The sequence below is a fragment of the Trematosphaeria pertusa genome, assembly GCF_010094035.1.
Source record: "Trematosphaeria pertusa strain CBS 122368 unplaced genomic scaffold BU26scaffold_17, whole genome shotgun sequence".
Classification (NCBI taxonomy): domain Eukaryota; kingdom Fungi; phylum Ascomycota; class Dothideomycetes; order Pleosporales; family Trematosphaeriaceae; genus Trematosphaeria; species Trematosphaeria pertusa.
Window position 1 is genome coordinate 230,812 of NW_022987228.1, and position 24,461 is coordinate 255,272.

Consider the following 24,461-nt stretch of genomic DNA (forward strand, 5'->3'; position numbering starts at 1 on the left):
CAAAAAGAGATCTATAGCACCTCTTGTATCCGTACTAATGTATTATTCGCGCGCACTCCGCGCCTCCACCAAACCTGCTCGCGCTTCTCGCCATGCATATGTACTTGTGGAAAGGAGATTGGTATCACTATGTACGTACATTCCTCACCTCGAACTTCGGCATGAAAGCCACCCCCCACCTTCCCATCATCTACCTACCTAGTACTCCTCTCCAAGCACCATCTTCAACACCTTCTGCTCGCCCTCATACCCCTCCACCTTATTCTGACTCGCCGCCAGCTTATTCAGCAGATACTGCGTCCTCCCCATCATCTGGCCGGGCCTCTCCTTCAGTTTACTCAGCAGCAACAACTCATTCTCGCACTTCTCTATCGTCGCATTCTCATCCTTGATCAGATTCGTCAAGATGCCCAAATCCAGCCTACTCTTCAGCACCTTGTCCTCAGTCAGTCTCTTAAACGCAGGATGATATACCGGTTTCCCGGGCTTGATGAGGGCAGGGCGACCGTTGGGCCCGGACATGATGGAGATGAGTTCGGCTTGTTCGAGGGCGCGCAGCGTGCCCTCGCCGCCGGCCTTTATCACGTCATCGAGCAGGATCTCGTTGTAGCGCAGGGTTTCTTTTGCTGCGAGTTGCTTGATGAGAAACCAGGCTTGTTCCGCGGTCCAGCGCCTTGTCGTGTCGCCCTCATCCCCGCCAAAAATATACATCTTCAATATCTCGCTCGCAGACTGATCGACAATCTCCTGTACAGCCTTAGTGGGCGTCTCGCCCGTCTTGATTCTCCTTGCCAGGAACTCTAGATCCGTAAGTCGTCCGCCGAGCAGGTCGATACATGTGTCCAGCTCGGCGAGATCGGTGCGGGTCTGCGAGGGGATGGTTTTTGCCGAGCCGTCGCGGGGTTCGGGATCGTCTTCCACGTCGGCGTCGAGATGCTTGAGGACGAATGTCTTGGCGACTTCAGGGCTGCAATCCGAAAGCGAGATTTGGCGGAAGACGCGGTCCGGGAGCGCTTTGGAGAGGGACTTGCTAAAGGAGACATCGTTTGTGAGGAAGATTACGTGGGCGATGTTGGCGGTTGTTAGACGGGCGGCCCTAGTAGCTGTTAGCAGACGTCCATGATGCACCTCGGGATGTCCTACCAGTCGGCAATCTTGTCGTACACTACGCCGCCTTCTTGGCTCTTGTGCAGGAAATTATCGATCACGACGACGGGTCTGCATTCTGGGTGCGCTTCAAGCCACTCGTCATCGCCGAGATGCGCGTCTTTATCGTCCTTGTGACGTTGGTCCAAGGCGATTTGCCTGAGAGCTGTCCCGGTCGTGTTCCATATATTCGAAAGTTGCGTGTCGAGCGTCTCAGAGAAACCGGTCTTGACACCCGTAGCACCTTGCGCCGCCATATCGATCATGCCGCTGATGCTGTTCATCCACGAGAACACTGGCATGTAACCGACTCCTGCAGCCGCTGCATTGATCGTGGCGGAGTCGCCCCGCGCCTCTTGAATGGGTTTACAGTCGATGATGAGCTTGTACCTTGAATGTTTCAGTGCTTGATCGACGACTAGTTCGCGCTTGCCCGAGCCACGAGGTCCCTGCACAATGATGAAAGTGTCGGCTGTCTCCATCAACCAAGTCTGAATCTGTTCAATGTTGCCCTTTCGGTCGTCCCATACTGCTTCCATGCCGGCATCTTCGTCTGGTTTCTTATGCCACGGAATTATGTCGGTTGCATAGCCCACAATCCATTTATACCACTTGTTGTCCTGGATGTGCAACACTCTCGTGATATGCGCTTTGACGAAGAAAGTGCGGATCCTACAAATGAGATTAGCATGCCTAAATAACTGTAGTCGAAGGTCGAGCACTTACGGATCGAAGACCGCAACCGTGATCCCCGCAATCAGTGCAGCAATGACCGGAATAACAATCCTCGGATGATTGACCAACCAATCCCTAATCCAATGCGGCTTAATCCTTTGCTCATACTTAAGCCCCAGAATCGTTCCCTTCTTCCCACCACCTTCCGCCTCGCTCACAAGATACCCATGCATGCAATTCTTGGCCATAATAGCCTTCGACATGGTAGAAAAATCCAGGTACGCGAATTTGGGAAGAATCTTCGAATCCGGGGGCTGCGTGACGATATCTTTCAACTTTCCATACGGCCGGAAGAACGAATACAGCTGCTCCTGCGATAGCTCGACGGCTTCAGCTCCGGGCTCGGAGGGAATGAATTCGACCTTGACACGCGGCGTAGGCAGTCGGAAGAGGTCTTCCACCCAAGGACGGCCTCTGACGACATTGACGTGCATGCGTCTCCAAGGGCTCCACCAGGGCTTAACGGGCTCCTCTTTCAAGTACTTCTTCAGCACCTTCTCCACCTCGGACGTCGGCGTACTCCCATCGTGCGTGAACTTCACAAACGCCCCACCTTCCTTAAGCCGTAGAAGCGTTTCGGTAGCCTTGATCGGTAGATTGGTCTTGCTGCAAGCCCTCTCAATGACCTTGCTAGGATCCGTCCCCGCGATGCTTGGGCTGATGAATCTATCCAGAAATTTCGGTGGGTCTTCATGAGATGTGAACGGAACCCCAATGAGCTTCTGAATCTTCAGTGGGAAGACATCTGGTATTGTCAGCTGCCATTGCGCACATGTGAGTGCCAGAACGTACTGTCGAAGAACAAGAGCCCTTCGTTAGGTCCGGCGCTAATATGTCCCGACTTATTATCACCTGCTTGCAATGATGCATACCGGCTTCTAACTCCTAGATACCTCTGTCGCGCTCCAAGTGAAGTCCTAATAAGCAATCAGCATCCTGCGAGCATGATCTGCAGCCACAGAAGCTTCTGCAACAAACCTTGTCAGACATCCCTGCAATTGCGACCGCGCGGACAGAGAATTCCGTACGGTAGCAGAATGCCACCCAAGCTTCGGAAGCATATTCACGAACGTTGAGGCTATGAAGGCATGCTGCGCGCTGACCTAGCTATGTGGTAGACGGGAGAGATGTTTCAAGGAAGCCTGATGTCGGTTGGCCGATGACGTCGGGAGAGCACGGCCCTCGGTCCCCTTTCAAGCTCACGCCACGGTGCGCCACAGCTTGGCATATTACCTCCTCCAGCTCTTTCAACAGAAGACACACACTTGTCGACATCACCGTAACCATGAGAGACTCTTAGGGTATAACCAGACCCGCTATTTGTCGTACATAACAATATCTACTACGAAGGGATACTGTAAATTTACACTGCAAATGCCGCCCAAATGACTCCGTCAACTTGGAATGAAAAAGGTATCTTGCAGCTAACGAGAGGAAAATGCCCAAAGATATAAACCATAGACCGCGGAAAAGCCACATAAAATCATGCTTTGAATACATCAGCTCATTATTCTTGATCATGCCACATTTTTAAGCGTCTCTTTCCAAAAGTCTCTATGCAGCAGCCGTAATCAACTCCTTCGGGGCTCCGTTAGCCTTGGTAAGAAGCTCATAGGGCGGTCGCTTAACGATGCCGCCAGTAACAGGAAGCTGGGTGCCGACGCCAGTGAGGAAGGAGTCGACGTCGCGAGCGCACTGTCGGCCTTCGTTGATGCCCCTAAGTGAGAGTTAGCAATGTCATTGTGGACGAATCGTCGTCGGAGATTGACTTACCAGACAATCAAAGACTGGCCACGACGGCAGTCGCCTGCAGCAAACACGCCAGTGAGGTTGGTGTTGTAGTGGCCTGGTGTCGTCTTGACGTTTTTGCGGGCGTCGCGCTCAACAATGTCGGCAAGCACGCGCTCCTCAGGACCTAAGAACCCCATAGACAGAAGGACGAGGTCGGCCGGGAAGAACTCCTCACTACCCTCAACCTGCTTCATGTCCCAACCTCCGGTCGCCGACTTGGTCCACTCGACGCGGACCGTATTGATACCCTTGACGTGGCCGTTGCCATCGTCGACGAACTCCTTGGACATCACACAGTACTCACGTGGATCCTTGCCCATATGAGTCTTGACTTCGGAGTGTCCGTAGTCGGTACGGTAGATGCGGGGCCACTGTGGCCAGGGATTATCGCGAGCACGCTCTGGCGGGGGCTGTGGAAGGAGTTCGAAGTTCACCACGGACTTGGCACCATGGCGAACTGATGTACCAATGCAGTCGTTACCCGTGTCACCACCACCAATGACAACGACGTGCTTGTCCTTCGCAGAGATGTAGGTGTCATCCGTGAGGTTGGAGTCAAGGAGGGACTTAGTGTTCTTGTGCAGGAACTGCATAGCGAAGTGGACGCCCTCAAGGTTGCGGTTGGGGATGGGAAGGTCACGGGCAACAGTTGCTCCAGTGGCGATGACCACAGCGTCGTTCTCCGCACGAAGAGACTCCAACGTTGACTGACCCTCTGCACCCACGGCGACGCCAGTCACGAAGTTGACGCCCTCAGAGGCCATGAAGTCGACACGGCGCTGGACGACCTTCTTGTCGAGCTTCATGTTGGGAATGCCATACATTAATAGACCACCGATGCGGTCAGCGCGCTCATAGACCGTGACAGTGTGGCCGCACTTGTTGAGTTGATCAGCAGCAGCAAGACCAGCTGGGCCAGAACCGACGACAGCAATCTTCTTGCCAGTGCGGTTTTGGGGTGGCGATGGCACCATCCAGCCCATCTCGAAGCCCCGGTCGATGATGGCACATTCGATTGACTTGATGCCAACAGGATCCTCGTTGATACCTAGAACGCAGGCACCCTCGCAAGGAGCAGGGCAGACGCGGCCAGTGAACTCGGGGAAATTGTTCGTCATGAGCAGACGGTTAAGGGCATCCCGCCACTGGTTACGAAACACCAGTTCACTCCACTTGGGAATGATGTTGGAGATGGGGCAGCCAGTGTCCGACTGGCAGAATGGCACACCGCAGTCCATGCAACGAGCCGTCTGGTACTTGAGCTCGTCTTCGTTCAGTCGCTGGGACAGCTCCTGCCAATCACGAGTGCGAGTCCTAGGGTTGCGGTACTTCTCAGAGCGGCGCTGGTACTTCATAAACCCTCGCGTCTTGTCGAGAACGAGTGCCTTCTTTTTCTCAGCCTTGGCGTCAGTCACACTCTCCTCGATGTCAAGAAGGTCGTTCTTCTTCTTTTCCTTCGCCTCAGCGTCCTGCTGTGCTTGGCGAGACTCTTCATGGGCAGACCGCACGGCGTTGCCCGGGAGAATAGGAAGAGGGTATTCCTTCTTCTTTTTCTCTGCCTCCTTAGCCGCCTCCTCCATAAGAACCCGCTTGTAGTCAACTGGCATGACCTTGACGAAGCGCGGCAACGCGCGGTTGAAATCGAGCAAGATGCGAGCAGCGAGCTCAGAGCCGGTGTAGTGGTGGTGGTCTTCGATCAGACCGCGAACGAAGGCGATCTCCTGAGGATCTTCGATACCGGAGAGCTCGACCATCTCCTGGTTGACCTTCTGCTCGAAGTCCTGGTGGATGTCAAGGACGTAAGCGATACCACCAGACATACCGGCGGCAAAGTTACGGCCGGTAGACCCGAGAACAATGACCCGGCCGCCAGTCATGTATTCACAGCAATGATCACCAACACCCTCAACTACGGCGGTGGCACCAGAGTTGCGTACGCAGAAGCGCTCTGCAGCTACACCGCGGAAGTAACAAGCGCCGCTCGTGGCGCCATACAGGCAGACGTTGCCGATGAGGATATTCTCCTCAGCCCTATACAACGCCGTGCGAGGTGGATAGATGATGAGACGACCACCAGAGAGACCCTTGCCAACGTAGTCGTTGGCGTCACCTTCGAGCTCAAGCGTGATACCCGGAGCCAGATACGCACCGAAGGACTGACCGGCGGAGCCGCGAATGTTGGCATGGATGGTGTCTTGGGGCAAGCCAGCCTCACCATAACGGCGGCTGATATGGTACGATAGAGTGGCGCCTAAGGCTCGGTCTGTGTTGACAATGTCGCACTCAATGCGCGCCGGGAGACCCTTCTCAAGCGCGAGCTCAGACTCTGCAATGAGCTTGTTATCGAGGCGGACGTGGAGTCGGTGGTCTTGCTTGCGGACGTTGAAGGTAGCAACGCCAGGTCGGAGGGTGTGCGCCGGGGTCAAGATCAGAGATAGGTCGATGTTCTCCGTCTTTGCGGTACGGAGATCATCCCGGACGCGGAGCACCTCGCAGTGGCCGACCATGTCGTTCACACTGCGGAAGCCGAGCTTAGCCATGATGGCGCGGAGTTCATTGGCGACATAGTAGAAGAAGTTGATGACATGCTCGGGCGTGCCAACGAACTTCTTCCGGAGCTCGGGGTCCTGGGTAGCGATACCGACAGGGCAGGTGTTCTGCAAAGGCACAGTTAGCAGACATCCTAAATCAAGAGGAGGAGGGGACGGGTTAACTCCCTAGCATATCTCATGTCATTACCTGCTGAAGGCATTCAAGAAGAGCTTTCCGCGGATAAAAAACTGACATGCTGGAGCGTGTAACGAGACGTACAAGGTGGCATTTTCTCATCATGATGCATCCCATAGCGATGAGAGGCGCAGTGGCAAAGCCCCACTCTTCCGCACCAAGCAAGCAGGCAATGGCGACATCACGACCGGTGCGAATCTGGCCGTCAGTCTGGACGACGACACGTCCACGAAGGTCGTTAAGGACCAAGGTCTGGTGTGTCTCCGCAAGACCAAGCTCCCAAGGAAGACCGGCATACTTGATACCAGTCCATCGTGAGGCGCCAGTTCCACCATCGTGGCCTGAAATGAGGATGTGGTCAGCTTTGGCTTTGGCTACGCCAGAAGCAACGATACCAACACCCGTCTCGGACACAAGCTTGACGGAAACGCGAGCACGGGGATTGGAGCACTTCAGGTCGTAGATCAGCTGCTTGAGATCTTCGATCGAATAGATGTCGTGGTGCGGCGGTGGGCTAATCAGACCGACACCAGGAGTCGAGTGACGGGTCTTGGCGATGGACTGAGAGACTTTGTGGCCCGGGAGTTCACCACCCTCTCCGGGCTTAGCGCCCTGGGCCATCTTGATTTGGAGCTCGTCGGCATCAGCAAGGTAATTGCTAGTGACACCAAAACGGCCGGAGGCAATCTGCTTGATGGCCGAACGCATGGTATCGCCGTTCTCCAACCGAAGGCTTCGCTCTGGGTCTTCACCACCCTCTCCAGTGTTGGACTTACCGCCCAACCGGTTCATAGCAACAGCGAGAGTGGAGTGTGACTCCATCGAGATGGAGCCGTAAGACATGGCGCCAGTGCAGAAACGGCGCACAATGTCTGTCCATGGCTCGACTTGGTCGATCGGGATGGGCGTGCGGTCTTCGAAGTTGAAATCCAGCAGGCCACGAAGCGTGCAGTCCTTAATACGCTCATACTCAGCAATAGAGTATGCCTCGTATGACTTGTCGTTCTTGGTTCGGACAGCGTCCTGGATGTTTGCGATCGCGGTTGGGTCGTTGACGTGTGGCTCCCCACCATCTCTCCAGTGGTATTCACCAGTCTCAGCGAGGCCAGGAATATCGACAATGCTGCGAGTGGGGAAACCCTTCTCATGGAGAGCGAACGCGTCTTGCGCAAAGTCCAGGAAAGTGGCACCCTTAATACGGGTGGCGGTACCTGTGAAGCAACGATCAACAACGGAGTCGTCGACACCGAGTGCCTCGAAGATTTGCGCGCCCTTATAGGACTGCAGGGTAGAGATGCCCATCTTGCTCATGACCTTGAGAATACCACCGTCGCAAGAATGCTTGTAGTTGTCGATAAGCTGTTGGGGAGACATCTTCTTGCGGATGAGACCCTCACGGTGCATCTTCAAGATGCACTCAATGGCGAGATACGGGCAGATGGCATCAGCTCCGTAGCCAACAAGGACGCACATGTGATGGACCTCGCGGGCTTCAGCAGTCTCAACAACGAGAGCAACTCGTGAACGCCACTTGTTCCGGACGAGGTGATGGTGGACCATACCGGTAGCCATACAGGTAGAGACCGGGACTCGATCTGCAGAGGTTGCCTGGTCCGACAACACAATGATATTATCGTCATCGGAAATGGCCTCGGTGGCACCTTCGCAGATGCGGTCAAGAGCATCCATGTAGCCCTGAACACCCTCGCTCTTCGAGAAAGTGATGTCGATGTACTTGACCTTCCACTCGGGATGTAGCACAGACGTGTTGGTCAAGGCCTTGAATTCCTCGACATCAAGGATAGGCGAGGGAAGGAGCAAGCGGTTGCACTGTGACTCTTCCATTTCCAGAAGGTTGCCTTGAGGGCCGACGTAGGCTTCCAGCGACATGACGATGGCTTCACGAATGGGATCGATCGGGGGATTGGTAACCTGGGCGAATAGCTGTCGGAAGTATTCGAACATCAAGCGGGGTTGTTGTGCCAGACACGCCAGCGGAGCATCGTTGCCCATGGATCCAAGAGCCTCCTTCGAGTCGGCAGCCATGGGGGCAAGAATCAAAGTAACCTGCTCGAGCGAGTATCCAAAAGCTCTCAGCCGAGGATCTTCCTGGACCCGTGTCTCGGTCAGAGTATGAGCGAGGTCAAAACCTTTCTCGCTAAGCTGCTGCTTGACCTTCGGTAAGGTGAGCAGATTCTTCTCGACCCATGACTGGAAGTCGTGCCGAGCGGCAACCGTCTGCTTCAACTCAGTGTCATCGACGATGCGGCCAGCAACAGTGTCGACGAGCAACATCTTTCCGGGCTGGAGACGGCCTTTCTGCACAACGCGCTCAGGCTCGATAGAGATAGTGCCGACCTCGGAGGCGCAGACGATTCGGTCGTCATCGGTAACATAGTATCGGCAAGGTCTAAGACCATTTCGATCCAAGTTGGCACCGCAGTATCGTCCGTCAGAGAACGTGAAGAGAGCTGGGCCGTCCCAGGGCTCCATCATGCAAGCAGCCCATTCGTAGAAGGCTTGCTTGGCGGGATCCATCGAGTGGTTACCCTGCCATGCTTCTGGAATCATGAGCATGACTGCTTCAGGCAGAGAAAGAACGCCGTTGATCACAAGCAGTTCGAGGACGTTGTCGAACGCAGCGGAGTCGGAACCACCATCCTCGACGATCGGATAGAGGAGGTCTAGGTCGTCGCCGAAGAGTTCCGACTTCATGACGCCCTCTCGAGCTCGCATCCAATTCTTGTTGCCTCGCAACGTGTTGATTTCACCATTGTGAGCTGCCCATCGGAGCGGCTGAGCGCGGTCCCAGCTAGGGAAGGTGTTCGTCGAGAATCGCGAGTGCACCAACGCGAAGTGGCCCTCGTAGTCGACGGAAACCAGGTCATGGTAGTATTCGTATACCTGGACTGGAGCGAGCTGACCCTTGTAAACAATGTTCTTATTACTCAGTGAGCAAATGTAGAACCAGTTATGCAGGCCGATGACGTGGGTGGCACGCTTTCGTAGCACGTAGAGCTGTCGCTCGAAATATCCACTGTTGAATGTTTGATCGAAGTCTGGCTTCGGCTCCCGGCCCTCTCCGTATGCATCCTTGAGCACGACAAATGGCTGAAGAATGATTGGCTCCCTCGACAAGGCTGCCGGACCAAGGAGCGTGGAGTCTCGAGGTACTATTCGCCACCCGAGCACTCTCAAATCCAGCTGATCTGCCACGTCCTCGAACATCGCCTTCGTCTCGTCCAACGCGGATGGATCCGGCTTGAAGAAGAGGTTACCAGTGGCGTACTGGCCCCGCTCCGGCAGCTTGAAGCCTTGCTCCCGCCCGAACTCCTTCATGAAGAATCGATGGGGTATCGAGGTCATGACACCGGCGCCGTCTCCGTCTCGGGCATCGGAACCCACGGCGCCTCGATGGGTCATGTTGCATAGCAGCGATCGAGCTGTATAATTTGTTAGCTAAGGCACAGATGAATACCGAATTTAGGTTCTTACCATCGGAGATGATCTTGTGGCTCGCCTTGCCCTTGATATGGCTACCAACTGTTAGCTCCGAACCCTACTCTTACAAACAGCTTGTGAAGGACACGTACGCAGCGAAACCGACACCACAAGCATCCTTCTCGAGCTCCGGGTCATACAGACCCTGCTTCAAGGGCAGCGTGCCCGCCCACGACTTGTTCTCGGGGCCATCTTGGTAGGGGAACACGGAGCTCTCCTCTTCGACAATCGGGGTATCCTGGGGCAGCTTTGTATCTTCGGTGAACGAGACGCTACCCATTATATCGGCAGCCGGCCGAATTGTCTGGTGTTGCTGTCTGTGTCGAGGTCGTGTGGCGGGGGATCAAATGGAGAATTGGCGGGGTCGCTTGAGGCTTCGGCTGGTAGCTGTTGCTCTGGAACGGGTACTGTGAGGGTTCACAATTAGCTACCAGACTTCAGACTTGAGAGACAGTTGTTTGCACGCGAGTTGAAAGCTAATGAGCTGGCCGAATTTGCCCCGCCAGGGAAGCGCTGAAAAGCAAAAACAGCAGCTGTGGGGAAACTTCTGGCGCGGGCTAATCGAGTTCGCTGGTGTCAATCACGCCCGAAGCAGTGGCATGACGGCCGGGCTCCGTCACCAGCCCGAGATCTCTCGATACGGAGAACTGCTGCCAATGAGGCTACAGGCGCCTCGGCGGCGACTGATAGCAGCCACTGGAGCATCGAATGCGTTGATAAGGCGGCTGGCGAATGGGAGAGCGCGGGGTTGCGCTCTCCAGTGGCAGGGCGCTCGGTAAGACGCTTGCGCGCCGACCAGGAGTTCGAGGGCGCCGGTGTATGGACGAGGCAAATTGCGGATGCAGCAGAGGCTGTGGGGAGGGCAGGATCCGACTTACTCGCAGTGGTGCCAGGTGGAACGGGGCCGGAGGACGACTCGCTGTGCGTTCCTGCAAGCAACTTCCAGCGGGAGAGCAGAAGAGCAGAAGTGGAGAGAGCAAGAAGGAGGACAGCAGCAGCGCGGCTGGGTGGGAGGGAGCCTTATGAAGGGAGCGGCGGAGGTGGGGTTCGTCGAAAATTCACTGCGCTAGCACCTTCACTACGCCCGCTGCCAATTATCGATCTGGTCGGCTCGTTTCAAGAGAGGCGTGGTGAGCGGTCTCGAGGGCGTCTCCGCTCGCCTGGGCGCCTGCACAGAATATCCCGGGCTTGGTTGCGGTCTTGGTATGCTATTCAATGTGGCCATCGATATCGCACATGCCGGCCTTTGTCCTCGCCCCTCCGCCAGCAACAACGGAGCCACGGCGAGCTCAGCGACCCGGCCCAGCAGAGCCCAATTGGCCCCGAGACGCTTGCAACATGCCCATTGAGGCCCCGGAGAAGCCCCAGCGGCCGCCTGGCGACCGCCCGTGTGCATGTACGCTCGACGGCTTCCCTGCAGCTCTGTCGTGCGTTGGAAAATTTGCCTTGTTACCCCACGGTTTTCTGCCAGCTCCCACAGCCGCAAGCGGCATGAATGGCGCCAGGGCCCTCGCCCGCGTCCAGGCGGTGGGCGCGTCGTTCGGCGCGAGGGCGAATGGCAGCGCGCCGAACTCGCTTTGACATCTTGTGATGACCGGGACGTGCAGCATGCATGTGGCTTTCCGCTGCCCCAAGCTCCACCGGCCAGATTGCCGCTGCAGCCCACGCCGCGCCTCTTAGAATTCCGCGGCGTCGCATTGGACCGGCGCCGCAGCCTCGCCTTGCCGCCGCTGCTTTGTCGTAATTTTAGGTGGTCATGTCCTCTGCGATGGCCCTTATCTGGCCTCGAACCGCACCAGGAGCGGAAGAACGCGCCAGCTCCATAGGCCGGGAGAGCCTTAAGACCCCGCCTCAGCGGAGCGCACTCGTCGACATCACTATAATTGCTTGCGCCGAGCAGCATCGAGATGTCCGTTGTCTGTCCCTCGAGCACAGACGAGCGCCGCCCGCGGCCGCCCTCTATTCCCGGGAGACGCGCTGAGCAGTTCACCGGACGGTCTCGCGACGAACTGGCGACGTCTGGGCGAGCGCCGCCACGCAGGCGACAAAGCAACATCCCTCTGAATCGGAACTGACCGGAGCTGCATGCGCTGGGACGGCTCCTCGTAGCGGGAGAGCCTCGCCTGATGTTTCCATGAGTCACGAGAACACGGTCCCATACCCTCTGGCCCTCCGCATCCACACCCAGCACGCCGATATCGCATCCATATGGCAATGGAAAACGGGTACGGCGGATAACCCAGGCTATTCCGCTGCCTTCGAGGCCAGACAGCGGGCCACAGCTGTAACCGCGACCTTCTGCGGCACCCTCTGGCGGTCAAGGGCGGAGAGTGCAGACGGGGTTCTATGTACCTAATACATTGCCGCTTTGGGGCTGGGAGAGGCAGAGTGGGAGGCACGAAATTCACCCGGAAGTGCTGCTCTGGTTGACCTGACCGTGCCATGGGGGTGGACCGCTGGGCGGACATCTCTCTCTTACGGGGGACATCCGACTTGAGCTTCTGTCCGCGTGATGTCTTGCCTGCATATTCTTTTTTCTCTTGCTGCGAACAGATCATCGAGCAATTGCGCGTTCGAACCTCTTGGCTAATGCGTAGCGCAGCGCGGGATTGCGGACCGCGTAAATAACCTTTTGACACTCTTCGCCTCTCACTACTGCACATCTATCCTACTCACGAAGTCTGGCCGAATTGCGCCGTCTTGCATTGCATCTCGGAGATCAGGATCTGGAAAGCCCAAAACGCCGAGGCTAGATCTGCGTACCAATCAGGCAGCGATCGTTACAGGGCTGCGGAGCGAATCAGCGTCCATTCTGGCCGCACACCACCGCTGACGGCAGCATGCTGTGGTTGATGCAAGAAAAGCATTCGGAACACAGGGCTTCACAAGAAGTAATAGATATGACTGCGACCTTCATGTGTCATAATTTACTTGGAGCACTTTAATCCGCACAGTGCATTTTCGAATCTTGGGACTCCGCATTTCGAGCACTTCAAGAAGAATCTACTCGGCGTGTCTCCCGCAACGGTGCCTGGACCCTGCTTTCGTGACAGGCCTCCACCTCCATAACCCAGATCGTTGACAGGGAAGCAGCTGGACCTTGCGACCCTTGGGGTATACCTTGTCGCAGACTGTTGAAACAACCTTGTCCATTGCAAGGGCTACCCGAGGTAGGTTGAGCGAGGCATCTCGGGGAAATACCGCCGGCGTGCGAAGGCTTGGAAGCATCCCAGAGCACAGCCCGGATTTGGAATCCGTATAAAAGACCTGCAGACTGGATAGGATAGGCGATTAAAGCGGCTCCGGGCGGGCGGCGAAAACCGAAGACCGAAGCATGAGAGCAATACCTGGACACGAGAAGATCGAGGTTATCGGTATATCATTCATGCGTCCTGCCGGGGCTTTGTGCATGCAGAAGGCATCCGTGCTTCAAGAAGTGCCGCATACAGAGATGCGCACAACAGACCCTCCCCCCACCGCTATCCAGCCAGCCTCCAGAACCCGCGCCAAGACTCCATGTTCCATGTGAGCCTACCCGCTTCCCAATGCCAATGCGCTTTTTGTTTATACCGACCCAATCCGAATACCCAAAGTATGGACGTCGAAGTCTCGTAGTCGCGTCGAACGGAGCCTGCCGTCGAATTAGCCGAATGCGACCGAGGGTGGCGGCAAGCTGACGTTGAAAGACGTACGGAAGAACGAGGAGGACCCGCGCGCGCTTAATTGTCCTTCATCTCCTCATCCGGATCGTTGAAGTCCTCGTCGTCCTCCTCATCGTCTTCGTCGCCGAGCTCTTGGGCCGCCTTGGCGAAGTCGATGTTCTTTCCGCGCGTGCGGCTGCCGACGATGTTGCTAGTATCGATCTCCTCCATGGTGTCCTCATCTACAGGCTCTTCTGTAAGATATGTCAATATGATATCTCGAGACGATTACGCAAAAATAGGGAGCATCGTACCGTCGCCGCCCTGTTGCGATGATGTTAGCTTTTTGCGCCGGCGGCACTTCTGGCCTGCGGATGGGACTCACCTGCTCCTCAGCACCGGACTCGTCGCTTGAATCCTCCTCGCCGGATTCCTCCATTCCCTGTGGGACCTGCGGCGCCTTGCCCTTGCCCTTGTCGACAGCACCGGTGGGGGCCTCCACACCCTCCATCTGGTGGTCGCCCGACTGATCAGCCATAGTGATTGCGATGTGAGTAGGTGGTGCTGTAATTCGATAGCGCGGTGATTGGAGCGTACGTTATCGCGTGCGATTGAGGTGTTGGTACGTTGTTTGTTTGGAGTCGATGGCGAGAGAGGAAGTGGGAGGTGAAGTTGAGTCTAAATGCTTTCGCGAAAGTGAAAGCGACTAACCTGAAAAGGTCTAGCTTGTCAAGTTGACCCGGTAACGTTTCACAATCACGCTTGCTCCTTGCCCTATTATCAAGCGCCGCACACATCGCTATGCTACCTTGTAGCTGCGCTGCGCCGAGGAGAATTTCAGACTCTCAAACCAGAGTTACACACCGCCAGTCGGGGTTAAGATCTCGTCACTTCTAATTTACAGCTTGGTTGACGCGTCACGATTGTTAATTGTCGTTTTATCCCATTTCTAGATTTTGAATTTTGAATTTCCATTCCCATTCTCAATTACATGCAGACGAAGGAGGATGCAGACATTGAACCCCTATCATCTGGCTCTTCCTTGATGTAGACGTCGCGGTCGCTGTCCGAGGATTCCTCTTTCATCTCGAAGTCAGCGTCATCATCTTCATCCACTACCCCAACGTCCGAGTCGTCACCATCCCCTTGATAATCGGATTCAGATTCCTCCTTGATCTCCGTATCCATCGCCTCCACTAGGGCACGAGCCTCGGCTTGCAAATCCGCATCATTCTCGATCTCCTGGCGTAAGAAAACATAGCGCAACTTGGACATTTTCGGCTCACTCCGAGACTTCCAACCTTCCGTCCTTTGAATCTTCTCCTCGGCAGTCTCCATTTTACGCCCCGTCTTAAGACGCTTTAAGAATGGCTGCTCTGCAAAGAACTTCTGCACACGAGGCCAGACGAAGTCCATAGCGTTTAGGACGAGGAAGTCCAGCTCATCTTCCACCGGGTCCCGTCCCAAGAAGTTAGTACGCCAGAGCCGGAGCTCCAGCTCCATCCGAACCTGCTGGGTCCAGAACACGTGCGAGTCCAAGTTCCAAGGCTGCCCGGGAAAGAGCTGGATGGTCTCGGATATCCAGGCTGTCAAGAAGCGATACAGGCTGCGATTGAGAATGGCTTTCCTGGCCTCGTCGATGTCTGGGAAGAGGTCATTGGGACGGATAAGGGGCTGCTCGTTCTGCTCGAAGTCGTTCCATGTACGATTGTGTGCCTGACGCTGTGCCTGGCGGTTCTCGTCGCGCTTTTGCTCAACGTAGTCGAGGATGTTGTCCAGGGCGTGTAGGTTGTCCCGAGGGGGAGTCCGAGGGGGAGGGGTGGGAGCCATTGAGTTGCAGTTGTGATCCATTCCGTGTCCGGCTCATGCGAGAATCCTTTCTATATCGTTGGTTCTATTTTGTGAAGGCACGAGCCGGCGATATTCACGCTTACATTGTTCAGACCCAATACGAACTCGTCCGGCCGTCACTCTCGCCAACCTAATCTCGCTCATTGTTTGACGTAGCATAGTTGAAGTCTCGTTGCCACAAACAGCATAGGAAAAGTTAAGCACTTACTAGCTGGAACTGGGGGTATCTTTGATTAACGAGGAATACAGATTTGCATATATGTTTCCCGGATTGCTGGCGATGTTTGAACATTCGAACGCCTTGTTTTCCTTGAATCCTATGAGTCTCCAAACTCTTGTTCGTCGATGGCAGATGCTCCTCACAGAGGGAACAGGAACGTCGGCCCACCTGCCTTTCCCACTCCCGGCCATTATCCTACGGGCCGTCTCCCCAATGGCCTGCACACGGCGCGCCATCAAGCTGGCAGTTATTCTCATCACACGTCTGCCAATCCAGCGCCTGCGACATCTTCTGCACCCAGTCGTCCAATTCCTCCTCGCCTAAGTCGACGAACTCCCGATTCCTATAGTGCGCCCGAATCATATCTCGAGCAACTTCCAGTACACCGGGCCATTGTTGAAACCAGATAATCGACCATAGATGCACTATCCTCCGACTATCTCGCCGAATATGCCTATTTCGTAAGGCATGATGTATCGCAATTTCCACATCGTCTTCGAAGATGTAATCCAGCTCCGCGGTGTCCCAAACGGTTTCCCATATCAGTTTAGTGAGTTCTTTTGCATCGTACTTGTGCGGCAGCTGCTGTAAGGCGTCTTTCCAATATTCATTGCTGTAGCCTAGACAAAATATCGGCCCGCGAGGAGGTCCAGACTGTGGAATAGATCGCGGATCCCGCGAAGATCTCGTCCTGTCCTCCTCGTCCTCTTGCTCAGAACCTTGGTCGTCACTGGTCCCCACACTCTCCATATCCTCGTCCTCGTCCTCCTCATCTTCACCCTCCTCTTCATCTCCGCGCTCTTCGCCTTCGTTCTGATGGTAGAGGATCTTACGACACATCGGACACTTGTTAGCAGCCGGCTCATCAGACTCGAGCCACCGCCTGAGGCAAGTCGATCCGAAGACGTGATGGCAGCTATTCTGCCCACTCAGACGAGCGGGGCGGTGCTCATCGTCGAAGCCTTCGTGGCAAATGCTGCAGTCGGAGATGACGTCGATCTGGTTCGCGAGGTACTCGTTTTTGGAAGGGAGAGCCGTGTTGTTTTCCATTGTGATAGGGAAATTGGCGATATTGGTGGGAGTGCAGCGCGATTTTGTGAGGCCAACGAGAATGGTGATCATGGGAAGATGCCGTGTTCCGGGATTAGCGTTGTCCTTGATGGTTGGACGGCATGGATGTTGCTACTGTAGAAGGGTGCGTGCTAGAGCTGGATTGCGTACTTTGTCGCGAGACTGGGTGTGACGCATGCCAGTGCGACGGTAGTGGTGTGGTGTGGTGTGGTATTAGAGAGAAGAGGAGAGGAGTGCTGGAAAGATAGCTGGTTGGAGTTCTGCAAGGGTACGTTTGTATTTCGCCTTCACATTCACCTTCAGCTTCACCTTCACCAGATTGTTTGGTCTTTTTCCTTTCGGATTATCATGCTAAGCAAAGTGAAGGTAATCTGTCCGTGGCGAGACTCCGGAGCAATGGCGACCATAAGTCAGAAAGAAAGGATTAGGCGCAACGCTCACATCACACAGATTCTGCTCCGTTTTGGCTGCAGTGCAGTATTCCATTCCTCGATCTCGGTCCAGCTCTAGACCTCCGCATTCTAGAGCGTCGAATGGCGGGAAGGCGAGTTCATCTCTCCAACCGTGCGTCATGAGAAAGTGTACGCCGCCCTAGCCTCCCCCTCGGACTCTGCTTCATTCTTCGTAGCTCATCTTCGAAGACTTCAGGAGAGCTTCCATCCCAGAGCCTCGTCAAGCTTTGGCATCCATATCTACGTCAAACTCGACTCACTCAATGGCACGTCGCCTCCGTTTTGGTAGTGAACTAAGATCATCTCCTTGGAAATCTCCTGCATCGCTGGCCAGTTCTCGTGCCCGAGGTATAGTCCCCATGGGTGATCGGTATCGTTCTCCTTGGCGGTATGGCAGAGAGCCTGATTAATGAAAATTTGAATCTCGGAGTCGGCGATTTCGCGGCCCAGGTACAGCAGCCGAAGTCGGTCCCACATACAACGTGCGAAGAACTCGCCAACCTTGCGATTATCGATGGCCTCGATAAACAGAATGCTGCCGGATGATTGAGCGGTTCCATCGGTGAAGGTCGGAACGAAGGTCTTGCGGAAGAGGGCTTGACGGCAGGTCGGGCACTTGTTGTTGTTCTCTTGGTCGGAGTTAAACCATTTCGCGAGACACGTCGACCCGAAAGTATGCTTGCACATTGCAGTGCAGATGCGGGTAGGGTGATGAGTTGCGTCAAAGGGCTCGTGGCAGATGTCACAGGAGTCGGTGACGTGGAGATTGTCGCGGAGGAAACTGGCCTTGGTAGGAAGCTGATCGTTCGTAGCCATGCTGCGCGAAGCTCGTTGGTAGTTGGGGGGCGAGCCAGCGCAGGATTGACTTGCTTTTATAGAGATGGGGTGTCGGAAGGCTCTCAGTGGTGGATGTGAAGGTGGGGTTCCTGACGTCGAAGTGAAGGTGAACAGCGCCCGTCGAGAGCAGGGAATTCAGCGAGCGGATCGACGAAATACACTCCAAGCGCAGCGCTCACGTTGGCTGGAAGAGTTCAAGCCACTGCGGGTGAGTTTCACAGCCAGGCGTCTGCACCTCCGTAGGCAAAGCCATGTCGTCTTCTGGAATATCCCAACCAAGCCCATTTCTAACTCTTTTCTTCCAATACCACAAGCTCTGATCGTCCAGCTCATGAAATCCGCCATAGCCATAATGCTTTCGTATCATATCCTTGGCTACGCTCATGACAGCCGGAAGGTTTCGTGAAAGCAGCACTCTATCGTACACCAGACCCGGTTTCCTATCGTGAAAGACGGCGCGTGGTTGATGCCGAACGACTGTTTGGATAATCACTTCGATCTTTGTGTCTGAGATGTCCGTAGACGGAAAGGTTTCGGCGAGTCCCTCCCACAGGTTCTTCACGAAGATATTGGCCTCGTGGGTCGTGCCCACCTCTTCCATCGATCGGTCGTAGCGGCTTCGGACCCTGTTCCCAATGAAGTGCGGCCCCCATATGCAAGCATTAAGGGAGATCTGGCTGCCTTGATCGGCGTCCCGTTCTTCATGAAAAGAATCCGCTCGTCGGGCGAGGTTAGAGCGTTCATTGACGGTGTTGATTAACTTTTCGGCATTTTGTGCATGCTTGAGGGACTCCATCTAGCTTTGGGAAGGCCGCAAGAAACCCACACAGGTGAGGACAGAAGTGATAAGCTGAAGCAACTCGAAGACGGAAAGTACAAGCGATACGCAACCGACAACGGGATATTATATTTCCCAGGTACCTGGAGGTCACGACGTAGGACTCCACATTCCAAGGTTCTTTGACTTTGACTTTGTTCTCGTGACTGTTGACCATCTGTTCCGATTCGATGTCGGGAGGAAAAGTGAGCCCAACATCGGCGGTCAAGCGCGGTTGAACCATGTTTTGGACAGGAACTAACGAACTAGCTCTTTCAGGCACGGCATCAGGGGAACTCGGATTTACACCCATGCAATACACTACCACGCCTAGATTCCAGACGTAAAAGGTGACAAATGATGAAGTCAGTGGCAAAAGGTACCGCTATGAAGGAAGCTGCCGAAGAGAGCTCCACGCCTTCTCTTCATGAGGCAGCAGGAATGACCTAGGTTAGTTGAGGAGTATTTTAATTGGATTAAAACACGTCAGGCGGCTTCCCGAGGTCCTCCGCAAATACATCGTGCAGTCTGGTTCCTAATAGTCTCCACATCCCCGCACCCCAACGCCTGTCGACCTGCCAAATGTTCCACTGAAGACCTCAGCGAAACTAATCCCCACGTCTGTCACGGGCATGCCATCATAAAGTCGCCTGACTTCCATTTGCCGGCCGGTTTCCACGATTTGGAGGCCTCACTTTCTCTCGTCCGAATCGCGAACATAAATTATTTTTTTTTGACGATGATCAATATCGGTCTCATTCTTTTATCAGCTACTCTCGTATCCACAGCCGCTCTCATGCTCCACCTCTTGTATAATCAGTTTCTAGGTCGCCTCACTCAACGTGCGCAATATTCGCAATCACCACGACGCGACTTGCTCGCCATCGTCCCATACCCAGACCCACCATCGTCTCCAAATAGCCAAGGAATGGGCGTCTCCTCTGTGGAGTCCATATGTATCCAGAGCCGGGCTTTCGCAATCTCAGCCTTCAGGTCGCGTCTAGTATCAGGCTCATATTCGAAGTGTTCGGTGTCCTGGGGCCCATGGTAGCGGATATGTCGGTACGCGATATATATGATAAAGCCAGTGAAAACGATTACGATGCCGCTCATGGCCCACATGAATGGTGGGATTAATGCATTGTCCTGGCGGTATAGACTCGGGACGGGGAAAGGAGTGTATTGAAATATAGGTGCCATGGACACTGACGGGAACTTGCATGTGTGGGGCTGGACTAGACTTTCGGAGCTCAAGGCGAGACCTTTTTGGGAGCTTGCGTATAATAGGTGGATATGAGGTGTTTTATGAGACGTGCTGATCGTGCACAACGCGCGAACAAGGTTACAATGATTGCTCTACCCCGCTGAAGGAACATCCTCACAATGTTGGGGAAGTGAGTTCGGACATTGCAGTCTGAAAGAAGTCGACTCGATTATCTCTTAATAGCTATATCAAGTTCTAAGCGGCTAATGACTTAGTAGTTAGTTTCTCCTCGCCTTCTCTAGGAGCATGCGAGCGCTCTCCTAGACTCTGTTGGGACGTTCATCTTTTACACCAAGCATGCCATGAGCTCAAAGATGCCAGTAAGCGCTCTCTTCAACCTTTCCACGGTACTTCTGCAGCGCCGAACACTTTGATAATCTATGCAACGCTTATGTGATCGTCTCAGGGGGTTAGCGAGCAAGAATCAATCCCTGACAGTTTATCGGCCTCTCTCCTCTGCTCACTGAAGGACAAGATATCACTTAAAAATGAGACCATCAGCGAATATTCAAAGCCAACCATGGAGTGAATGGAAGCGCGCAAATTCACAGGCCAGTATTCCTCCGACAAAGCGGCTCGGCACAAAAGGACTCTTTGTTCCATCTACGCAGTGCAATTACGACAACACCAACCCAACTGACGGATCCTCTTCTCTTAGTTGACCACCTTGAAATGTCAGCAACTCCAGGTGTTCAAGCGCTTATATCCTATTCTCGAAACGCATGGAAGAAACTCCTCGAAAGTCCGACCGCACGTAGGATCATCGACTTGGAACCCGAGATTTATCCCATCCTTACTTTTCTCCTACTATCCGCTATCATCACCGCAATTCGTGTTTCGATATCCCTTTGCACCAAAGCGTGGCGCAAGCGACATCCCGAACCGCCCACACGACCTCGACGCCGTTCATCATCCGCGTATCCGCCCGGCATGCAGGTCGACGCGCTGCTCAAGAAGTGGGAAACGCAGGGCATGGATCCGCCATTTGTAATGGAGGGGAATCGGCGACCGCATCGAGATGTGGAGGGTCTGGGGAACGGCTTGCGGCGGCGCTAAGGAGGGCGTGGAAGCACTTCCCCCGACAGTTGGAGATTTCGGGGATTCTCGGTGGGTTCAAATAGACATTCAGAAAGTAGAGCAGGTGGTAAGATAAGTTTGGCGGGTCGGAAATCTCCGAGGTTGTCCCTACCTCAGCTTGTCGCCTCTAGGAATCGACAATTGCACCTCTCCGATTTAGAAGGAAGCATGCCATCGCAAAACAGAACATCTATGTGCACATCCGCTAAAATCCACATTTCTGCCGCCGTACTGTGCCACACTCCTTTCACTTCCCGCAGCCACCTCGCCAGTACCCGAGACATGCAAACGCCCAAGCGCCAAGACCCTAGCATTCACTCCATGACATGTCCGCACCTCGTTGTTTGCCAGATAGTATAAACTTCTACCCACCTTCTCTCCCTTCAGACAGACGCCGTCAACTCTGCAACTCCTCCAGCACGACCGAACCCTGGCCCTCAGCATGGCACGTGAACCCTTCGACTGGGAGCAGCGCGCCCTTGGCTACTACAATCGCGTCCACGACTGGCTTACCAACACGCGCATCGAATACTGGTTCACGGACCCATATGGACAGTTCGTTACCATCTGCAGCGTCCTCATCCTAGCCTGCCTCGTTAGCGCCTTCAGCTTGGGCCTGATGCGCGACGTCAAGCACCTCTGGACACGCATCACCAGCAAGAAGCCCCACGCGATCGTTGAGGATATCGCGCAAACGGAGATGGCGGACTCCACCACTCCATTCCAAACACCCTTCCAGCCTGCACCCAGTACGCCACATCCGCACCATTTCTCCTCGCCCTCCGCTCCCGCGACCACAAACCTCGACGTCTCCACCATCCATGTCCACCAACACCGCACAGGCCGCGTCTCCACCCCCGGCTACCAGACCCCCTTCGCGGACGCCTTCGCCAACCGCGACTTCTCTGTCCTTCAGAAATATGCACCGGAGACGTACGCAGTGTTGCAGGAAAAGGGGTTGCTGAACAAGGATGGCACGCCGACGAAGAAATTGCAGGAGAACAAGAAGTTCCACTGGGGAAAGGTGAAGGATGAGAATGAGCATGAGGCGGAAAGAGCGAAGGTGACGGTCGAGGAGTTAGTCATGGATGAGGAGAAGCGGGTGAGGATGCGGAAGGCGGCGCTGGATAGGATGAAGCACGAGGTAGATGCTGAGTAGGAGGCAGCGTGTGGGAAGGGTTTGTGATGCCACGGCGTCTTGCGATAGTTTGGGACGTTACATTGGTCTTTGGCATCATCGGTGGCCTTTGGTGGATCTCGCAACAGACGACTCCAATGCTATGAATGCTGATACTTGGCCTGTTGCTTCCCCTTTCGGTTTCTCTTACAGCCTCAGAGGCTTTTTCGGTCGAGGAATACCCATATAGCTTCGGAATCTTCAATACCAAACTCGTTTACCAACTCTATTCCCGCCTAGCCTTATCATCTTTGCCTCTTCGTTTTCTACCGCTTCGTGTCCTCCCTCCTACATGCTCATTCTTCCGCCTTCAACACCGCTCATATTGGTCCTACTCCCCACCCTTGCAGCTTCTCGTCGTTCTACATCGTATGAAGGGCAAAACATCCGCCACCACCACTGCGATAGAAGCCGGGAATTGCGGTACCTCTCGTACCAGGCATACAAAGTGGGCGACTGCGAGGGCCGTGAAGCCCACCCAATGCGATGAGAATGATGGCGTATACGGCGGTAGCGTAGACGGCGGCGAAATAGACGACAGCTGAAAGGAAGGCACCGGACGTCCTTCGCGTAGAGGACAGCATCTTGTGGAGCCAAGCTGCCGAGGCAGTGAGGAGTAGAGCCCTTATTCTCTGTTTCGAATCATTGGGGGGGGGAATGTGAATAGAAAAGAAGAGAAAGCCGGCTTCACGACCAGAAGACAAAGAACCAGTCGCATCCTTTGCCCACCCTCAACCAGAAAACCCGAACAAAGCTTTCCCCTTCATCTGTCCTTGTCGGCCTCCCTCCCTGCCTCCCATCCACTCAACATCTCCCACCCCTCCCCGATCAACCATCCAAAACGCCCATCAACTCCCCTCCCTCCTCTTCAACTCACTCCCCCTCCACAAGCGCCTCTATTACGAGATACATTGCAAACGCGAAAATAAGCGAAAGTACCTTGTAGATGATATGAACACCCCAGAAGCAGAGGAGGATGCCAGGGATAGCGAAGACGCAGAAGCCGACGACGATCTGGACGAGCAGGTAGGCAGTGGCGTAGTAGAGTAGGTGGCTGATGGCGCGGCAAAGAGTGGCGATGAGGATGAGTAGGTAGGCGGTGGCGCAGTAGAGTAGGTGGCTGATGGCGCGGCGGAGAGCGGCGCTGAGGGACATGTTGGTTGGCGGTTATGGTTGAGTTGAGGGAGATGTTAGTTGGTTGGTCGTGTTGGGAGCGAGCTGATATAGTGGTGGTGTTGGCTGGATGTTGAGCTTGAGATGTGAAAGCGCCACTAGAACAAAGAAAGTGCGGCGGTTAGATATGCGAGAAAGGAGGCGGAGACATATCGGTCGTGAATGCGGATTGCGGGTGTATTCACCGCTTCTTGATTTACGCGCGGTGAAGTGTGATTGTGGGAGCGGGTAGGTTTTCGCGATCCTTGGATGGTGGCATGGTCGTACCGTACCGCTCTGCGAAGTCTGTTGCTGGTCAGCCACGGCTCTGAGGAAAAAAATCAACCAAATTTGACAGATGATGCGACTTACTAGAATGCTATATATTCCGCCGCGATCATCCAACTGTCGCTTTCATCTCATCTCGCCGCATTCCAGCCAAGCATCCCAATCCCATCCACAACCCAACCCGAACTGCCTCAGCAACACCATTTTCTTGCCCACCATGCCAGCAGTTCCCACCGCCTGGCACTCTCTTACGCTCGCCAACTTTTCCACAATCAACCCGCACGAGCACCCCATCAAGCTCGCCCACTCTCGCCCTGGAAGCACACAAACCATCTTCCCCATCGGCGCTGGAGCAGTCAATCCGATGGACCTTGACCTCTCGACCTGGAACACCTTCTCCCTCTGCATCCTCACTCTGCTCCTCATCCTTCTTTGCCTCTACATCCACATCTACTACACCCGAAAACCATCGCAAACCGCAAAACTCTCCGCCTGTGACTTAGAGGCGGCCTACAGATTTCCCAGCATCGGCCTCAGAGGACGGCGAAGAATGGCCCGGGCTTCGGAAGTGCTGGCAAAAGCAGAGCAGGATGCTGAGTCCCAGGACACACAGGCCGAATTCAAGATGGAAAGGCAATCCTGGACCAGGAGGGCGAGTTGTGGCCCGTGGAGATGACTGAGGTGAACGGTCTGGTATAGCAGTGCTAGGGAACG

General features: G+C 54.7%; 13 protein-coding genes across 13 annotated transcripts; 4 read left to right on the top strand and 9 right to left on the bottom strand.

The window, feature by feature from the left end:
• Positions 1-3: 3 nt before the first annotated feature.
• BU26DRAFT_465801 (uncharacterized protein) lies at positions 4-3,026 on the bottom strand. The gene is made up of 5 exons (XM_033825204.1): positions 2,860-3,026; positions 2,674-2,798; positions 1,873-2,626; positions 1,144-1,818; positions 4-1,096 (listed from the first exon to the last, which is right to left on the bottom strand). Exons 1-5 carry the CDS (start codon positions 2,940-2,942, stop codon positions 199-201), a joined length of 2,535 nt encoding a protein of 844 aa, XP_033678269.1. The 5' UTR covers positions 2,943-3,026; the 3' UTR covers positions 4-198.
• A 158-nt stretch (positions 3,027-3,184) lies between these two features.
• BU26DRAFT_523611 (glutamate synthase) lies at positions 3,185-10,294 on the bottom strand. The gene is made up of 5 exons (XM_033830081.1): positions 9,993-10,294; positions 9,895-9,935; positions 6,484-9,842; positions 3,655-6,329; positions 3,185-3,598 (listed from the first exon to the last, which is right to left on the bottom strand). The coding sequence occupies exons 1-5, from the start codon at positions 10,178-10,180 to the stop codon at positions 3,436-3,438; spliced, it is 6,426 nt and encodes a 2,141-aa protein (XP_033678270.1). The 5' UTR covers positions 10,181-10,294; the 3' UTR covers positions 3,185-3,435.
• A 3,118-nt stretch (positions 10,295-13,412) lies between these two features.
• BU26DRAFT_523613 (uncharacterized protein) lies at positions 13,413-14,193 on the bottom strand. The gene is made up of 4 exons (XM_033830082.1): positions 13,927-14,193; positions 13,856-13,865; positions 13,593-13,795; positions 13,413-13,531 (listed from the first exon to the last, which is right to left on the bottom strand). The coding sequence occupies exons 1-3, from the start codon at positions 14,077-14,079 to the stop codon at positions 13,620-13,622; spliced, it is 339 nt and encodes a 112-aa protein (XP_033678271.1). The 5' UTR covers positions 14,080-14,193; the 3' UTR covers positions 13,413-13,531; positions 13,593-13,619.
• Positions 14,194-14,332: 139 nt separating this feature from the next.
• BU26DRAFT_523614 (uncharacterized protein) lies at positions 14,333-15,582 on the bottom strand. Its single transcript, XM_033830083.1, has one exon. It carries the CDS (start codon positions 15,369-15,371, stop codon positions 14,529-14,531), a length of 843 nt encoding a protein of 280 aa, XP_033678272.1. The 5' UTR covers positions 15,372-15,582; the 3' UTR covers positions 14,333-14,528.
• A 137-nt stretch (positions 15,583-15,719) lies between these two features.
• Positions 15,720-16,662, bottom strand: BU26DRAFT_554809 (uncharacterized protein; the record flags this gene model as incomplete). Its single annotated transcript, XM_033832287.1, has 1 exon — positions 15,720-16,662. The coding sequence occupies one exon, from the start codon at positions 16,660-16,662 to the stop codon at positions 15,808-15,810; it is 855 nt and encodes a 284-aa protein (XP_033678273.1). The 3' UTR covers positions 15,720-15,807.
• A 713-nt stretch (positions 16,663-17,375) lies between these two features.
• Positions 17,376-17,951, bottom strand: BU26DRAFT_554810 (uncharacterized protein; the record flags this gene model as incomplete). The annotated part of the gene is made up of 1 exon (XM_033832288.1): positions 17,376-17,951. One exon carries the CDS (start codon positions 17,949-17,951, stop codon positions 17,376-17,378), a length of 576 nt encoding a protein of 191 aa, XP_033678274.1.
• A 196-nt stretch (positions 17,952-18,147) lies between these two features.
• Positions 18,148-18,768, bottom strand: BU26DRAFT_569974 (uncharacterized protein; the record flags this gene model as incomplete). The annotated part of the gene is made up of 1 exon (XM_033833951.1): positions 18,148-18,768. One exon carries the CDS (start codon positions 18,766-18,768, stop codon positions 18,148-18,150), a length of 621 nt encoding a protein of 206 aa, XP_033678275.1.
• An 858-nt stretch (positions 18,769-19,626) lies between these two features.
• BU26DRAFT_569975 (uncharacterized protein) lies at positions 19,627-19,989 on the bottom strand (the record flags this gene model as incomplete). Its single annotated transcript, XM_033833952.1, has 1 exon — positions 19,627-19,989. One exon carries the CDS (start codon positions 19,987-19,989, stop codon positions 19,627-19,629), a length of 363 nt encoding a protein of 120 aa, XP_033678276.1.
• Positions 19,990-20,725: 736 nt separating this feature from the next.
• On the top strand, positions 20,726-21,109 carry BU26DRAFT_509810 (uncharacterized protein; the record flags this gene model as incomplete). The annotated part of the gene is made up of 1 exon (XM_033827172.1): positions 20,726-21,109. The coding sequence occupies one exon, from the start codon at positions 20,726-20,728 to the stop codon at positions 21,107-21,109; it is 384 nt and encodes a 127-aa protein (XP_033678277.1).
• A 264-nt stretch (positions 21,110-21,373) lies between these two features.
• On the top strand, positions 21,374-22,479 carry BU26DRAFT_114831 (uncharacterized protein). The gene has a single exon (XM_033819440.1). The coding sequence runs from the start codon at positions 21,573-21,575 to the stop codon at positions 22,287-22,289; it is 717 nt and encodes a 238-aa protein (XP_033678278.1). The 5' UTR covers positions 21,374-21,572; the 3' UTR covers positions 22,290-22,479.
• BU26DRAFT_114834 (uncharacterized protein) lies at positions 22,295-23,131 on the top strand. The gene has a single exon (XM_033819441.1). It carries the CDS (start codon positions 22,415-22,417, stop codon positions 22,850-22,852), a length of 438 nt encoding a protein of 145 aa, XP_033678279.1. The 5' UTR covers positions 22,295-22,414; the 3' UTR covers positions 22,853-23,131.
• Positions 23,039-23,462, bottom strand: BU26DRAFT_569977 (uncharacterized protein; the record flags this gene model as incomplete). Its single annotated transcript, XM_033833953.1, has 2 exons — positions 23,039-23,074; positions 23,247-23,462. The coding sequence occupies 2 exons, from the start codon at positions 23,460-23,462 to the stop codon at positions 23,039-23,041; spliced, it is 252 nt and encodes an 83-aa protein (XP_033678280.1).
• A 502-nt stretch (positions 23,463-23,964) lies between these two features.
• Positions 23,965-24,423, top strand: BU26DRAFT_569978 (uncharacterized protein; the record flags this gene model as incomplete). The annotated part of the gene is made up of 1 exon (XM_033833954.1): positions 23,965-24,423. One exon carries the CDS (start codon positions 23,965-23,967, stop codon positions 24,421-24,423), a length of 459 nt encoding a protein of 152 aa, XP_033678281.1.
• Between the last annotated feature and the right edge of the window lie 38 nt (positions 24,424-24,461).

Excerpts from the sequence above, each read along its gene's own strand:
- BU26DRAFT_465801 (XM_033825204.1), bottom strand. The coding sequence starts at position 2,942 with ATGCTTCCGAAGCTTGGGTGGCATTCTGCTACCGTACGGAATTCTCTG. Across the intron at positions 2,799-2,859 it reads TTGCAGGGATGTCTGACAAG|GACTTCACTTGGAGCGCGAC; the intron begins GTTTGTTGCAGA and ends ATTGCTTATTAG. Across the intron at positions 1,097-1,143 it reads TACGACAAGATTGCCGACTG|GGCCGCCCGTCTAACAACCG; the intron begins GTAGGACATCCC and ends AACAGCTACTAG.
- BU26DRAFT_523611 (XM_033830081.1), bottom strand. The coding sequence starts at position 10,180 with ATGGGTAGCGTCTCGTTCACCGAAGATACAAAGCTGCCCCAGGATACC. Across the intron at positions 9,936-9,992 it reads TGTGGTGTCGGTTTCGCTGC|CCATATCAAGGGCAAGGCGA; the intron begins GTACGTGTCCTT and ends AACAGTTGGTAG. Across the intron at positions 9,843-9,894 it reads CCACAAGATCATCTCCGATG|CTCGATCGCTGCTATGCAAC; the intron begins GTAAGAACCTAA and ends CAAATTATACAG.
- BU26DRAFT_523613 (XM_033830082.1), bottom strand. The coding sequence starts at position 14,079 with ATGGCTGATCAGTCGGGCGACCACCAGATGGAGGGTGTGGAGGCCCCC.
- BU26DRAFT_523614 (XM_033830083.1), bottom strand. The coding sequence starts at position 15,371 with ATGGCTCCCACCCCTCCCCCTCGGACTCCCCCTCGGGACAACCTACAC.
- BU26DRAFT_114831 (XM_033819440.1), top strand. The coding sequence starts at position 21,573 with ATGGCACGTGAACCCTTCGACTGGGAGCAGCGCGCCCTTGGCTACTAC.
- BU26DRAFT_114834 (XM_033819441.1), top strand. The coding sequence starts at position 22,415 with ATGCTGATACTTGGCCTGTTGCTTCCCCTTTCGGTTTCTCTTACAGCC.